This window comes from Lissotriton helveticus, chromosome 8 (assembly GCF_964261635.1).
Source record: "Lissotriton helveticus chromosome 8, aLisHel1.1, whole genome shotgun sequence".
NCBI lineage: Eukaryota > Metazoa > Chordata > Amphibia > Caudata > Salamandridae > Lissotriton > Lissotriton helveticus.
Genome location: NC_136069.1, coordinates 1,313,419,613 through 1,313,435,897, shown reverse-complemented (window position 1 = coordinate 1,313,435,897; position 16,285 = coordinate 1,313,419,613). Strand labels below are relative to the sequence as shown.

General features: G+C 46.4%; 1 protein-coding gene across 1 annotated transcript in view; it reads right to left on the bottom strand.

Moving 5' to 3' along the window:
• The window catches only part of DDX3X (DEAD-box helicase 3 X-linked), a 514,014-nt gene that overhangs the window by 324,819 nt on the left and 172,910 nt on the right, over positions 1–16,285 (bottom strand). Inside the window, exon 4 of the mRNA XM_078658293.1 lies at positions 5,236–5,370. Coding sequence (XP_078514419.1) covers positions 5,236–5,370 — 135 coding nt within the window. The remainder of the gene's footprint in view (positions 1–5,235; positions 5,371–16,285) is intronic.

The window sequence follows — 16,285 nt, the reverse complement described above, 5'->3', positions numbered from 1 at the left end:
AATCGCTGTCTTCCCATCCGAGGATCTGCCACTTCGAGATGCCGAGGAGGATGAGGATAGGCTCACTAGAGACCGTCTAGAGGAAGACCTCGACCGATCTCTCTCTTCCGAGACCCTCTTTCTCTTGGCAGGAGGATCCTGTAATGGAGATTGTTCCACCTCCGCAGCCGATGCTGATCCTGGGGAACCCAGTTGAGACCTTAGGACTTGAGACTGGTCCAATGGTTCACTCTCCATCTCCTGCACCACCCTGCCCCAAAGGCGACCTCTCCTGCGATCTTGAAGGAGAGATGTTCACTGGCTGCGAATCGCCCCGTTCCCTGGATCTCCGCGGATCAGTCGACGGTGGCTGTTTCGACGCCGAACGCCGAGCAGATAGATGCTCTCGACACTGACCGTGATATCCTAGACGCCGATCTAGAGTGTCGATGACTGTCCTTCTCCATAGAGCGTCTCGCCGTTGAAGGATGCCTGCTCGACGACGACGGAGGCTGCTTTGACGCCGATCGACGGTGCTCTGTCGGCGACAGAGGGTGCCTCGAGGTCGAATGCCGCTTGTCTGAATGCAACGGAGGCTGCCTCAATGTCGAACGCCGATGACCGGGCGTCGACGTGGGCTGCTTTGACGATGTGTTGGCATACGTTCCCTCGACGCCGAACGACCACGACTAGTTGTCGACGGAGGTTGTCTTGACGCCGAACGCCGGTGGCCAGGCGTTGACGGAGAATGCCTCGACGTCACAGCATGACTATGCTGCTTCGACGTCAGTTTGGTTCGCCGTCGAGCTCTTATGCTTAGACGGTAACCTATCCCTTGACGCTGTCTGTAGCGGAGGTACCTTGGATGTAGACGCTGAAGACATCTTTGTTGCCGTCGACTGCTTCCGACGCCGATCCCGACGCCGAAGGTGAACAAGTCAGGGCTTCTTTCGACGTCGACCGCGCCTTCCGACTTTTCTGCTTCTTGGGAGATCTTCCTCTCAGAAAGTCCATAAATTCGAATTCTCTCGGTCTTTGAGAGTTCTGGATGATAAAACCTGGCAGTGTTCACAGGTTTTTGAAGAATGAGAGTCTGGTAGGCACAGGATACACACTGAATGAGTGCCAGTCTTGGCCATCTTCCTTCCACATGAAGGGCATTTGTCAAAAAGGGAAGGCATTTTGACAGAAAAACCACCTTTAAGCCTCAAAAAGGTAGTAGTAGCACCCTAGGTCTAAAAGACATCGAGTGAAAGTAAAAAATTCTAGATTAACAAAATTATTTTTTGACAGAAAGCCAAAAAGAAAGGGAGCTGTTTCACCAGGGTCCTGACTGAAGGAGCCGGAAAGCACTGACCTAACTGTCACCCCTGAGGCATAATTGGAAGCCTGGGGTCATGGCTGCCTTAAAGGCACGGTACCAGTTTTTTGTTGAAAATGGTTATTTTCTATGCTATTGTTTTGCAATGCAGCCTGAGGGCTAACAATGTCTATTTATGAGCAATTTTCAGGATTTAGGAGAGGTTTTACTCATTAAAACACAAAGTTCAAGGGTTATTTGACCTTAAGTGTTTTTTCTTTCCTTACTAATTGCAGTGCATGTATATGTGTTTACATTGTTTTAGCCTCAGTTTTGGAGCTGCATTGGTGTGAGAAAAATGATATATGTACATATATATGTGAAGCGAGATATATGTGTTTTTTATATTGTTTCCGGGGTCCCACACATGGGCGGGAATATTCAGTGCTTATGACTATTGATGAGGATCCCCTGGAAGAGAACACTTAGCAACTGGAACAAAAGATATTTGCAGAGACTCAAATGGTTTGCTTTTCCGTAGTTGTGTTAAGAGGAGATAACAGCAGGTGGAAGCTACACAAATTATCTGGGGAGTGAAGAACTGAGAAAGCATCAGACTTATGGAGCTCTTCTTAGGTACAGTTCTATTCATTGTCCCACTGACATATTTTGACTTCCAGAACAGAGCGCAAGGTCTCCATTCTTAGTGTGGGAAAAGGGTGGGCACTACTTGAGCCAGTACAAAAAAGTACCCGTATGATTTCATGTGTGCATTTATTTTGAGTGCCAATGGTCGGAATAAGGGTTAACGGGTGGAATATTTTTAGAACCAATTTCCTAAGCTTTTCTCACTTTCCAAATTTTTTTTACTCTTCTTAATGCCATCTATGCACTACTCAAAGTGTGCTGAACACAGGCAGACATGTTGCACAGATATCCGCTTTTCTGTCTGGGAGGTAGCACATTATTAAGACTGTAGGAACTCCCTAGCTCCAGATGCCTTTAATCACATTAAATAAACTAGATGCTCCCAGCTGCAGCACATGATGGTGCTTTAGATTGTTGTGTGCTACGATGGGGGCGGGTGGAAGAAAGACATATTTCCCATAAGCGGTGCTCTCCTTTAACTCTTATAGGCACGTTAGACAGGCAGCTACGTTAAGCTTTTTGAACGGCAACAGCTGTAGCATGCAAAATAAACGTTTTAAATAATTGTTAATTGTTCCATTGTTACAACCGTGGCAATATTCACAACTTAAACACAATGAGGTTGGGGCCCGTTGAGATACCATCAGTCACTTAACAGTACAATTAACTCAGACACTCCGGTAATGTAGCCCATATCTAGGTCTTAACGTAGATATTTCGGTGCATCGCCGGTCACTCTCGGCAGCAATTTAAGGACTCCCATCCCAGGCACCACTACAACCGGCGGTGAAATTGGATAGATGGGAAATAGCACCCCACCCCCAATATAACCCCCACATCCTTTAACAAGAGACACTTTTGACAGCAACCCTCTTTACGCGCACCAGTCACTTTCGCCCGCAAACTAAGGTGCAAAGTGAAACGGACACAACACCCATGGGCACTCACCTGCCAACGGCCGTAGGACAGCAGCAGCACATAGAGTGGGATGGCGGTGCCGGACATGGCGTGCGGGGAGGGCATGCTGTACTCTGAGTTGTAAAAAACCTCTAGCTTCAACACGGGCGGCGAGGGGGGGGTCGGGGGCGCCGCACTAAGTCTTTGGTGCATTGGCCCAGGTACATCACCCAGACGATGATCAGCCGCCGTCCCACATAGAGGTCCACGTTCCAGATCCAGAAGGGGAAAAATGAGATACAGAAGAGCTCTGTGCCCAGGGTGAACAAGTTGTACAGTGCCCGGTTACGGATCACGAAAGGCTGGCCTTCCTCCCCCGTTAAGAGCGTTCCTTCGCTCTCCTTCCCCCCCCCAAACACTGTCCTTGGGGGGCCTGTGCCCCAGCTCCTGGTGCTCCCATCCATTTGCTACGATATCTTCCACCCCGGATTTCTTCTCCACGGCTTCTCCTACCCCACACAGCCGCTGAAAGCGCGCCACCTTGTCCGAGTGCTGCAAGTCCTCGCAGAGCAGCTGCAGCCTCTTCAGCGTCCCCATGTTTCAAATCACGGGGCCCGGGCTTGGTGCCGCAGCTGATAACGGCTATGTCCCCTCTGGACTGAGCCTGTATCCAGCTGCGGGGGTAGGCTGGGCCAGGGCCGCCCAGCACCTGGAGGCAGTCAGCACTGCTCGGCCTCCGCCCCTGAGGAGGAGCCACGATTGAACACAGGACACACGAGAGGGGCAGCACAGGTCTTGCATTACAACTGCTGACTGACTCACGAGTTTACGAGGCAGTAAGTCAACAACCTACACACCACTCCCACCGGGCTCTGAGGGGCAGCGCTGACAAAGCTCCACCTGGAAATGTGAGAACCCATCATACTCCAGAGGCTAGACAGAGACCAGTCACCCACATAGCCGAACACCGGCTTTCGCCGCCAGAGGGAGGCTGCTGGGACAGCGGTCACGAGACCGACCATGCAAGTGCTTCCTCCTGGTCAGCATGAAGGCGGCTTCCTGTCGCCCATTAGAGGAACCCTCTGTTTCAACGGCTTCTTGTGCAACCGTAATTAAACGAAGTGCAGATAGAAGATGGGTTGTAATGGCTACAGCGGCCGACTTTAAAGCTGTGGAACCGGGTTTGAGTCTTGGCGAGAAGATCAGGCCTAAAATAAAAGCTGTCCATGTCAGTCTGTAATGCAATTGGTTAGTGCTCATGTTAAAGTGCTTCGATACCCTCGGGTCGAGTTCGCGCTATAAGAATGAAAAACAAGCGCTCTACCGCTCGCCATTTGTCTCTAAGCCCCGTCCTTTTCAGATTCTTGTTTGCATCCTAGAAAACACGCCCCGCAATCAAAAACACGCCCCCCAGTCTGAAAAGGACAGGGCTTACAGACAAATGGTTCTTCTTTCTATCCAAGCCCTGTCCTTCTCAGACTGGGGGGCGTGTTTTTGACTGAAAACGTCACTAGGTAGAAAGATTGTCAAAAACGCGACCCCCCCCCATCCGAAAAAGACAGGGCTTAGCTCGAAAGAATGACGTCACAGACCTCTTCTCCAATGGCTGGCCGCCGTTTAGGATGGAGAAGAGGGGTGGGGCTAAAACTCGCTACTCAGATATTAAATCTCGCCAGCGGGACTGCGCATATGCGCAGCCTACGCTAACCGAGACCTAAAAAGGTTAGGACTCAGGAAGGTTCCCCAAGATACCCGCTTACTTGACTGTCCTAGATTTGAAGGGATGGATCAAGACTGCATGGGTTTGGTCAGCCAGAAAGACAACTATGCTAGCGCTTTCGCATGTATGCCTATATGTACAGTCTTTAAACAAGGATGGACTGAGGGACCGTATCGAAGGCAGCTGACAAATTTAATGTCAGCATCGTCAGGGTGCCTACATCCAGCAATTCCCTAGGGGATTTAATAACTGCCTGAAGGGCAGGCTCCATGGTGTGTGCTGTTCTAAAAGCAGACTGAGGGGTCCGGTATGAAATTGTGAGGTGGGGGTAGACCGAGGTAGATTTAAGTCAAGTGGAGTAGACTGGGATGGGGTAGAGTGGGACGGGATAGGGTAGTGGGATACATGGAGTGGACCGGGTAAAGTGTTTTCGCCAAGGCAGGTTAGGTGTAACTTTGCTTTCTAGTACTGTCTTAATAAAACTAGGTGCACCACTTGCTACAATTAAGTGGTGCTTCTAGTAGTGCAAAAGTGGAGCATTAAGAAATAAAACATCCTAATCAATTCCACCCTCTCACAAAAAAGCTTTATGTAACCCCTTCTTAAACACCTAAAATGCTTGATGAAATTATATAGCAAAGAAGACCATAGAAAAAAAAAAAAAAGAAAAAAGGTAGGAAAAAAAACACACCTCTATCACTGCTTCCAGGTCCACCTCTTGCGGCAAAACCACTGCGATCTCTGTCAAATCCATTCACTCTGCTGTCACGGTCATTAAATCCATTCACGTATGAATTACCTCCACGACCAGAGTCCCAGGTGGTATCTTAAAATGAAGGACAAAAAAAACCTTGCAGGTCAAATTGTTATAATAATAATAATGCAATTCAATCACACATAGCATAGATCCTTCAGCTTACACAAACATTTGGTTAATTAAAACTAAAACACTCCAATTAAAAAGCTGGATTCTATTTCAATGCTGGAATAAACAATAAAAGAAAAAAACATTTGCTGGAGATTCATGCTGCGGAGGTGCAACAAAAGATGTTAATGAGTCAATTTCTAGCTTCCTTAGAGGTAAAAATTAGGTTACGGTTACCAGTGTTTGTTGGGGTGACTTGCTAGGCAAGTTGGGTTATCAAGAGAGGGGGAGAGGAGTTGGCCTAACGGCTAAGGCGCTCGACCTCGGAATCTGGGTTCGAGTCTCAGTAACTACGCCAAAACCTCCTGTGATTCTGGGCAAATCACTTAATCTCCCCGTGCCTAAAATGAATGTGTCTCCGTCCTCATGTAACGTAACTGGTGCTATGTAAAGCGCTCTGATACCCGATTCGGTTCGGGTCTAGTTCGCGCTATATAAAACTCTACAAAAAAAAAAAAGACTTCTGTGAGACAAATCAGATTTTAACACCGGATGGAGACGCAGCACCCACTGCGATAACCAAGACTGAGCTAGATGAGCCAGGGTGTCCCGTTCTGCCACTAGTGGGTCCATTTATGGATCACAAAAAGGTCAAACGCGTGCACTGTTCCCCTATACAACACCTCAATGCATGTGGATGCCGGATGTTTATCTATCCCTCTTCTTTCCTTGCCCCCGGCTGTGAAGCTCCAGTTTCTACAACAATGTGAGGAAACCTGATAGCACAATGCTGCACTATTTTGTCTGTATTGAAAATGTAAAACTTTTTTTTTTTTTTTTAAAGCGACCCGTGCTCTTGGTCATAACCATTTTCAATAATTTCATAAACCTCAGTACATCTTCCATATGTGGGGTAGACAAACTACTATATGAAAATAGGAGCTCTTTGTTTACCTGGAAAGTTTGTGTTATTTAAAAATACAAAATAATCAGTCTTGCAAACAGTTTGTGTTCTAGATGCCATGCCAATATGGAGGGGTCCATAATTAAATAGTTGATTAGTGTTTCTTGTATGCTTTGACCCATCTAAACATAATTTGAGGACTAACACTCAAAGAGTAAAGTGACCTCTGCAGGAGTGGAAGGATTAGGAAGCAAGAGAGTCAGGCTAATATGAAAATCAGAAACTCCTTGGGTAGGAAATCTGGACTTGTTCATAAAACAACTCTACTATAAGGAAGATTGTATAAGGCTCGATTGAAGATAAAGACTGCAGGTCATTACAACTGCTAGAAGGGGTCAATCACCATCAAAAAGACACCTTTTAAGCCAGATGCTGCAACATATCACTTCTCTGATATATCAGTCATTACGTTTTGGTCCAAATTCCGGCTAATCAGGCTTCAGCACCCTCTTAGAATGTTCTCCTCAGAGGCTCAGGCCCTCAGATTTTCATAGCACAAGAGTAATTTAGAGCCGAGAGATAAAGAGAACCTCTGAGGGGAGAAGGGTGGGTCACATGTGAATCTATGATGGACACCAATACTGGAGAACTACAGTTTACAGGTAAGTAACTTTTGTTCTTCTCCCGTATTGGGGTGTGTTTCATAGATTCACATGCTTGAATAAGAATAGTGAGCAGTGGAGTTAGAATACTACAAGGTACCTATTAATAAAAAAACACAACACCAATAATAACCATAATACACAGTACTAAAAGACTGATGTATATATCAAAGAAAAGAAGTACCTTGTATACAGGAGGAGGGAAGCGACAGAGGCTCACCTTATTTAAAAAGATTTCGTAGGACTGCCTGTCCCACATCTGAGTCAGCGTTGTCCACAGCATCCAGAAAGTAAGGTCTCGTAAAGGTGTGCATGCTGGACCATGTTGCAGCTCTGCAGATGTAATGAAGAGGCACACTAGCAAACAGTGCTGCATAAGAGGAAACCTTTTTTAGTAGACTGCACTCGAACAGTTTCAGTAAGTGGTTTTCCCGCTTGCTGATGGCAAAAAGAAATCGCAGTAGATATCCAGCGTGCAATTGTTAGGTGACTGGATGTCCTTTTCGCATCCGCCTGTAGGCCACAAACAGCTGGTCAGACTTACAGATAGTAGCCATCCTTTGACGGTAGAATTTTGGACACCTCTTAATATCCAAAGAATGAAGTGCTCTTTCTGCTGGTGTTTGAGGATTAGAAAAAAAATTACCTTAAAGCAACTGGTTCATTGAGGTGGAAGTCTGATAGCACTTTGGGGATAAAGGCTGGATCGGTGCGGAGCAAGACAGAGTCCTTGGTAAACTGAAGAAAAGGCGGTTTAGTAGTAAACGCCTGTATGTCACTTACTCGACATGAGTAAGCGAGAGCCAGAAGTAGAGAAGTCTTCCAAGTAATGTATTTAAGATCGACCTTATGAATTGGCTCAAACTGCTGTTCTATTAGTTGTGCTAAAACAATGTTCAAATGCCAAGTAGGAGGTGGTCGTCAAATTTGTGGAAACATCCGATAAAGACCTCTAAAAATTGTTAAAGGATTCTGGAAGAGTACAAAGTTGTTGCCATGTTTATGTTTTTATTTTTATATAGCGCATAAATCACCGTTTGATCTCAGAGCGCTTGCGAAAGGCTGGACTAGAGATAGACAGATAAGGGATTTTATATCAGTTTAAAAGAGCCGAGTTTTAAGATTTTTACGAAACGTTTTATGATTAAGGTCAGTTCTGATGGACAATGGTAGAGTGTTACAAGTGGGTGTTCCCCATTTCTGACCGTCCTAACCTTTGGGACTCTTAAAAGGTGTTTGTTGGATGAACGGAGGGTTCTCCCTGGACAATAACCCTGGAGTTCTCTGCAGGTATTTGGGACCATGTCCATTTATAGATTTATACACCAGGCAACATTTTAAATTTGATACGTTTTTTTATTGGGAGCCAATGTAGTTTCTTTAGACATGGGACAGAGGGAGTGCGAGGTGGAAGATAGAGGGTCAACCTCGCTGCTGAGTTTGAGGGTCTGGAGCTTGGTTAAGGAGCTTTCGTTCACATCAGCATGTAGTGCATTGCCATAGTCAAGGCGACTGATTATAAGGCCCTGAATAAGGGGTTTCCGGGAAGCAAGTGGAATCCACTTGAATATTTTTCTGAGGCTTCTCATTAGCCCAATGCTGGTGTGAACAACTTTATTTATTGCCATCTTGACGGAACCGTGAGATTGCTGCTAGAAAGTCCTTTAAGGTAGCAAACGAGAGGCCAGACTTTGCCAAGTGCAAAAAGAAAGGCAAAAGTTGCTCTGACGTGGAATATATAGGATGTACCTGGGCATCATTGCACCATAGACCGAATCATTTCCATTTGAGTTTGTATGTCTTCACAGTTGAAGCTGCTCTCGCGTTTGCCAGGACCTCTCGACAATCTGAAGGAATGTCCAATTTCAGAACTTCATAGTGCTCAGGTTCCAAGCCGCTAAGCACAGAGATGCTGGGTCCGGATGACAAACTTGGCCCTGATCCATGGTTAGAAGATTCGGAAGAGCGCGAAGAATGACCGGTTCGCACTGTGAAAGAGTTCTGTGAATCAGACTTGTCGAGGCCATCTGGGAGCTACTAGAATAATGTGACAGGGTTCCTTCCTCATTTTTCGAAGAACTCTGGGAACTAGAGGTATTGGGGGAAAATCATAGGCATTTATTTTCGACCAATTCATCAAAAGGGCATTTCCGAAAGACTGGCTGGGGAAGCCAACTTGCACAGAACAGGCATTTGCGGTTCATGTGTTGCGAACAGATCCAGATTCGGACGACCCCATACTTGAAAAATATGATCCAGTCTGGGTTGATACAATTCCCACTCGTGGTTGGTTTTGGAAGATCTGCTTAGAGAATCCGCAAGATTGTTTGACGCTCCCAGAACGTGCACTACTGAAAGGACAACCTGATGTTGAATCGCCCAATCTCAAATCTGCTGAGCCTGATGGGACAATAGGAGGGATCTTGTGCATCCTTGTTTATGTAGTGCATGCACGCTGTGTTGTTCATTCAAACCAACACTGATGATCCCTGTAAGACGGAACGGAAAGCTTTTAGTGCTAGAAAAATGGCATGCAACTGTATTGATGTGCCAGGTCTTTTGCTGAATGTGCCACTTTCCTTTTACTGTTAGCCCCTGAAGATGTGGACCCCAGTCTTCTAGTGATGCATCTGTTGAGAGTAACTTGGAGCATCCATTAGGAATGGATGACCTCAAGAGACGTTCGAGAGTTCACCACAAGAAACCTTTTTTCATTCGAGATGTGACTGACTAGATTGTTCAAAGTTCCGGAAACTTGAGCCCATTGTTTGTCCATCACAGGATGTTGAGCATCCCTGCCAAGAATCAAACTGTTCCCCAGCTTCGAGGGTGACCGCTCTAGCCGTCAGGCTATGGTTACACTTCAAGTGCTTCCACTTCTACAACAAGGCGACTTAGTGTCCACACTAGATTTCAAGGACACGCACTTCCATATCCCGGTCCACTGATCACATCTCAAATCTCAGATTTGTGACAGCCGGAATACCCTATCAATTCGAAGTAATCCTAGTCAGTGACTACTTCAAGAGTATTCACAAAATATCAAGCAGAAGTATCAGTAGCTCATCCACCACAACAAATTGTCTTCCCATATCTGGATGACTGGCTCATAAAAGCCAACTCACAGCAAAAGTGTTCACAGCACACAATACCATAAACAACCTCCATCAATGGGAGTTTATAGTCGATGCATTTAAGTCCCATCTTCAACTACAACCCTATCTGGGAGCAAAACTAAACTCACAGCTCTACCTCTCCAAATCAAGCCAAAATTCAAAACTTCATTACTACAGTTTCAATACAATTGTGAGAAAGTGGCTCTATATATACTGGACAAGAATGAAGTAGTGTGTATAGAGTCCACCAAACCCAGAGGTATAACAGAGGTTTAAGTCAGAACTGACCTTACTCTCCAAAGAGGTAGCTTGGTTGAGCAGTAAGGCAGTACCAGAGGACAGTGTAAAGCATTTGTTGTACACACTTAGTCAGCAAAAGGTTTCACACACTCAAGGACTGAACTCCAGGCCAATTGTTTGTATATCCAAATATATGGTTGTTTTATTTTTAGAACCAACAGTTATAAAAATATACTTTTCTTTTTATGAGTTCTAAAACACACTATAGCATTGAGGTCAATGGGTTTTCCACATGCAAGTACAGTGGATTACTGTAAATATTACTTTAGTAGTCCCAGGACTAGATCTTAGATTCAGTTCTGGAGTCTAAGATGAAACCAGATTAGCAAAAACGTTTGTTACTGTGGTGAATTTTCATGAATATAAAGCAGTTTTAAAAGTTCACTTAGAAACTTTTCAATGGAAATCTGACAATGTTATTCAATGGGAGAAAATTCAGGTGGCAGGTAAAGTACGATCACGTTACTTTTGTAAACCAGTACTGGTCTCCTAGGGCCAGCACTGGGGTCTTAACTCAAAACAGGTAGGTAATTGAGTCAGTATTTCGCGTGATTTTTAAAGAATATTTTAAGTTTTCAAAAGTAGACACTTGGAAGAATTTCATAGAAAAGCAGACAATGGGTTTCTATGGAGAAAATACAGATTACTAGTAACCCTGCTAGGGACAGGACTGGCTTCTCCTCTGATCACAGGTGAGTACTTCGGAATTTGGCTGATTTTATGTGAATATTTTTAAATTTCAAAACTTCATACGTAGAAAATTTTCGAGTCAAAATGAGTCATTGTTATCCAATGGCAGGTAAGTAAATTAAGTCAGGAAGGCGGGTGTGCAACCTTTGCCAACTCCACCCCTCAGGTGGTGGAGGCGAGGTGCAGCACGACCCCGGGCTCTGGCCATCTTGTAGATGGGGAGCCCTGCCCAATCCCAGCTAGGCTCCTGCCCCCTCCCACAGGAGAGGAGCAGGCTAGGGGGTGTACTCACCCCAGGTCAAGGACCCATTGGTCCCTGCCCTTGCCCTACCTGCAACGCCCCTAAATGTAGTATTTAGGGGCTTGCTGAACCTTCCTTCCACAGATCCAGATATCAAAAGAAGAAAGAAGATCAAGAAGACACGCCGCGCAGCAGCTAACGGGACAACAACTGACTTGGCACCAGCCCTACTGGCCTGTTGATCCTGGAACCTGCTCCTGCCCAATCCCGGCAACCTCTGCGGACCGCAACCTTGGGACACCCTGCCTTGATCCTATAAGATTGGGACTCCCATCAGCAGAGGCTCTGCTGCAACACCCTACCAGGAAGCTCCGGACCAGCCCACTCTGCACCAGCCGGGCCAACCCGAACCAAGACCACGAGGACGTCCCCCCGGCGACTGGGACCCGAAGTCCAGTGCCCAAAGACCCTCCTCCACGACCCAGCCGACGCCTGCAGACTCAGAACCAGGGGCCGCCCCAACCACGACCAGCCACGGGTAAGCTTTTCCGACCCCCAAAGACACCCCTGCTCCCAGCGCCCCGCTGCCTCCTATGCCTCCCTTTGGGTACCTACCTGTGCTCCATCATCCCAACTTACCTCTCGAAGTGCTGGTCGCCCGTGGAAGAATCGCCGTTCCCGAGCCTGCAGCCTTTGTTCCTTTTTCAAGATCCTCATTGGATAACATTGAGCGCCCAACAGCTCAAAAGCACCCTGCACCCAGCCGCCAGAGTGCCGCTGGCTGTGACCTCCTGGCCCTATCCTACTTTCCCCCCTTGCCCAGAGCAAGTGACCAGGAGCCCAGCTCCCACAGCCGCGTGGCCTTCTAGCCAGCAGCCACTAACCGAAGGCCACCTTTCCCTCATTGGCTAACATTGGGCCTACCTACCTCTGCACCCGGCCGCCCCTGTGCCGCTGGGACTGAACTAACTGTACTCACCTGACCCTGGGGGACCCCTGAGTCTATACCCAGAACCTCAACTTCACCAACCAAGTACTTACCTGGAAACCAGTAACTCACTTACCTGCCATTGGATAACATTGACCCATTTTTGAAGTCCGAATTAGAAAATACTTACCTGTGATCAAGAGAGAAGCCAGTACTGTACCTTTCAGCCCTGTACTGAACCGCAAAAGTAATCCCTAGCGGGTTTACTAGTAACCTGTATTTTCTCCATAGGAACCCATTGTCTGCTTTTCTATGAAATTTCTAAGTGTATACTTTTGAAAACTGCAAATATTCTGTAAAAAAAAAAATCGTACAAAATATTGAAACGCAATTACCTACCTGTTTTGAGTTAAGCCCCCAGTGCTGGCCCCTAGGAGACTAGTGCTGGGTTACAAAAGTAACGCGAGCGTACTTTACCTGTAACCTGAATTTCCTCCCATTGGATAACATAGTCAGAATCACTTTGAAAAGTTTCTAAGAGTGAACTTTTAAAACAGCTTGATACTCAGGAAAATTCCTCACAGTAACTAAAACGTTTTTGCTAATTTGGTTTCAGCTTAGACCCCAGGACTGAACCCAAGATCAAATCCTGGAACTACCAAAGTAACCCATAAAGTAATCAACTGTACTTTCCTATGAAAAACCCATTGAGCTCAATGCGAGTGTGTTTCAGAACTGTGTTGCTTATTAGCTATCCTGTAATTAGTGTGTACAAACGTATTGCTCCTCTGCAAATTATTTACAGGAGTACTCGTACCTCGAAAAGTATATTTTTAGAACGGTTGGTACTAAAACCACTATATCTGAGGATATATTAACAAATGGCCTGGAGTTCAGTTCTTGAGTGTGTGAAACCTTTTGCTGACTGAGTGTGTACAACAAATGCTTTACACTGTCCTCTGCTACTGCCTTACTGCTCGTCCAAGCTACCACTTTGAAGAGTAAGGTCAGTTCTTACTTTAACCTCCGTTATACCTTTGGTGTTTGTGGACACTGTACTTCCTTCTAGTCCAGTATAGATAGAGCCACTTTCTCTTAGTACTTGAAGAACAATTCCGAAGGGCGTGTTGCTGCTCCAAACCTTTCATCCAAGTCAGAATCTTCCTCACTATCCTCAGAGTCTTGCGACTTGTCAGGGACCTGTAAGGGTACTGTTTGAGGTGATCGGCGTAACTGAGATAAAGGTTCTCGTCCAGAACCGCGTCTCTGAAGCAAGGAAGGCGTTGGCGCCGATGTAAAAGCCGTAGATGGTGACCAAACCTGTATGGTGGTACATGTAGACAGTTGCGGCGTTTGAGGAATCGTCGACAGGCTCGTCGACGGAGGCATGGATCCGGACAATAAAGTAGTCTTCGTCGATGCCGGAACCTTAGTCGACAGGGTAGTAGTCGACGGTGTAGGCGTCGACGGGAAGGCATCAGTGCGGGTTTAATGTGCTGAGAAGTTTGATACCAAACGTCTCCGTCTTCAGTGTAGCCATTATGGTGCTGTGGAGTTCGTAATGACAACCTCCCAGCACCATATACTCTTAATGGCATCACTGCACTTCCAGTGCCCAGGAATGGCCCTGGGTACTGTAGGAGCACAGGGCTCATGCACCTGTGCCCACAACACTGGCATACTGCACCCAGCTGGAGGGGTGCCTGAGGTATGCCAGGGCAGTGTGTTTGTGGGTATGGCACACAGGGATGTGTGCCATGTCGACGGTTTAGTTCTGCACCAAGACACTCAGCCTGCAAAGGCAGTGTGTGGGTGTCAGGGTACAGGGCCCTTAAGGGTGGCACAATTAGTGCTGCAGCCCTTAGGGGTCTTCTCTGGTCACACTGCCCTTGGTACCATTTACATGGGGCTGACATGTGGCCAGAGATGACAATTGGGTTTAGGTTTCAACACCGTTTTGGGGAAGGAACACAGACCCTGGGCATCTCAGTCAAAGTACACCAGCAATTCAGCAAAAAGTGGGGGTATACCATGCAAGAAAGATGGCAGTTTCTCACAGCTATGAGTCGGCCCTGGCAACAATATTGAAGAACCATGGCTTGAACATCTATGGTCCATGGTCACGTCAGCCAAAAAACGAGGGGACGTCGAAGTACACTTAAACTTCTTGTGTCTCTTGTGCTTCTTCCTTGAATGGCCTGCGGACCGGTAATGGGAAGAGGACTACTTGGGGCTCCTGGAGCAGTCCTGCAGCAGTCCTGCAGCATCTTTCTGAATCAGGATCTCGGAGCAGTCCCTGAAGCTGCTAGGGGGTTGGCAGGTAAATCTTTAAAGGTCTTCAGTGCCACGGCCCATCAGTCAGAGCACCACTTGGGAGTCATTGTCGCGCTAGAGACACCAAAGACACACAAGTTGTGTGCGCTTGTAACAGACATGACGCAATTCCAGGTTTTAAACCATGTGGCAGACATATTCCTCAAACACAGGCCTCGACACACTAGGAGGAAGTATTTCTTCAAACTAATAAATGACTAAACAGACAGGGCTAGCTCCTTCCCTAGATCAGTGTTAACTAGAACAGAAATAAAAGAGCGGACGTCAGTGTGCCACGGTGGTGCCTTTATAGAAGACAAGGAAGCAACTTCCAGCGGGGAACACGCCACGCGGAGCCAATTGGAATCAACAACCACCCTGCAGGGGTACTGCTCATGCAAAAAAATTCTGGGTCCAGTCTGATGCCCGGGAAATTTAGTTAGTAATCTGCAGCTAGAGGTCGCTCAAAAAGGAATATGCTACTTACCAGTATGCATCTGTTCTTGGCATAGAGGGCTGCAGAGTGGTACATTTATGAATAGATCGCCATCTGGTGTTGGGCTCGGATGATTGCACTTTGTTTTTCTTCTGGAGAAGTCTTTGTCGTCATAGGTGACTCCTCCTCTCGGTGTTAGTGCGCATGGGCATCGGCTCCATCCTTAGATTGTTTTGCCATAGTAGGGTTAGATGGAGTAGTGTAGTATAGTACATAAAGATATGCCCATGTAAATGTATCTAAATAAGATAATGTTGGGACAGACACAGGTTTCCAGGGAGGCAGGGAGGGCATGTACCACTCTGCAGCCCTCTATGCCAAGAACAGATGCATACTGGTAAGTAGCATATTCCGTTCGAGGCATATGGGCTGCAGATGGTACATTTATGAATAGATTGTAAAGCAGTTACCTCCCTAGCGGTGGTCACCAGTGTCTGTCGCAACTGTTTGAAATAGAGTTTAATACAGCTTGGCCCACTCTGGCTTGTTGTGCAGCCTGTACATCAACACAGTAGTGCTTTGTGAATGTATGTGGTGTAGACCAAGTTGCTGCTCTACATATGTCATCTAGGGGAATGTTCCCTAAGAATGCCATAGATGCTCCTAGTTTGTGTAGAATGAGCTCTAGGAGGAATAGTTAATGTTCTCTTTGCTTTAATGTAACATATTTGTATACATCTTACAATCCATCTTGCGATGCCTGCTTTAGAGATAGGATTGCCCTTATGTGTTGGGGAAAATGCTACAAATAGTTGTTTAGTTTTCCTGAAGTTTTGTGTTCTTTCTATGTAGTACAAAATGGCTCTTTTGACATCTAGTGTATGTAGAGCCCTTTCTGCCACAGTCTGGTTTTGGAAAGAAGACTGGTAGTTCCACTGGCTGATTGATGTGGAATGCTGAAATTACTTTAGGCAAGAACTTTGGGTTTGTTCTAAGAACCACTTTATTCTGGTGTAACTGTAGGAATGGTTCTTGTATTGTCAATGCCTGTAATTCACTTACTCTCCTGAGTGAGGTAATGGCTATAAGGAAGGCCACCTTCCATGTAAGGAATTGTATTTCGCACCTATGCATAGGTTCGAAGGGTGGCCCCATTAGTCTGGTGAGTACTACGTTGAGGTTCCAGACTGGGGAAGGTGGTAATCTTGGTGGAATGACTCTTTTAAGACCTTCCATGAATGCTTTCATCGCTGGTACTCTGAACAGTGATATGCGCTGCCTGTTTT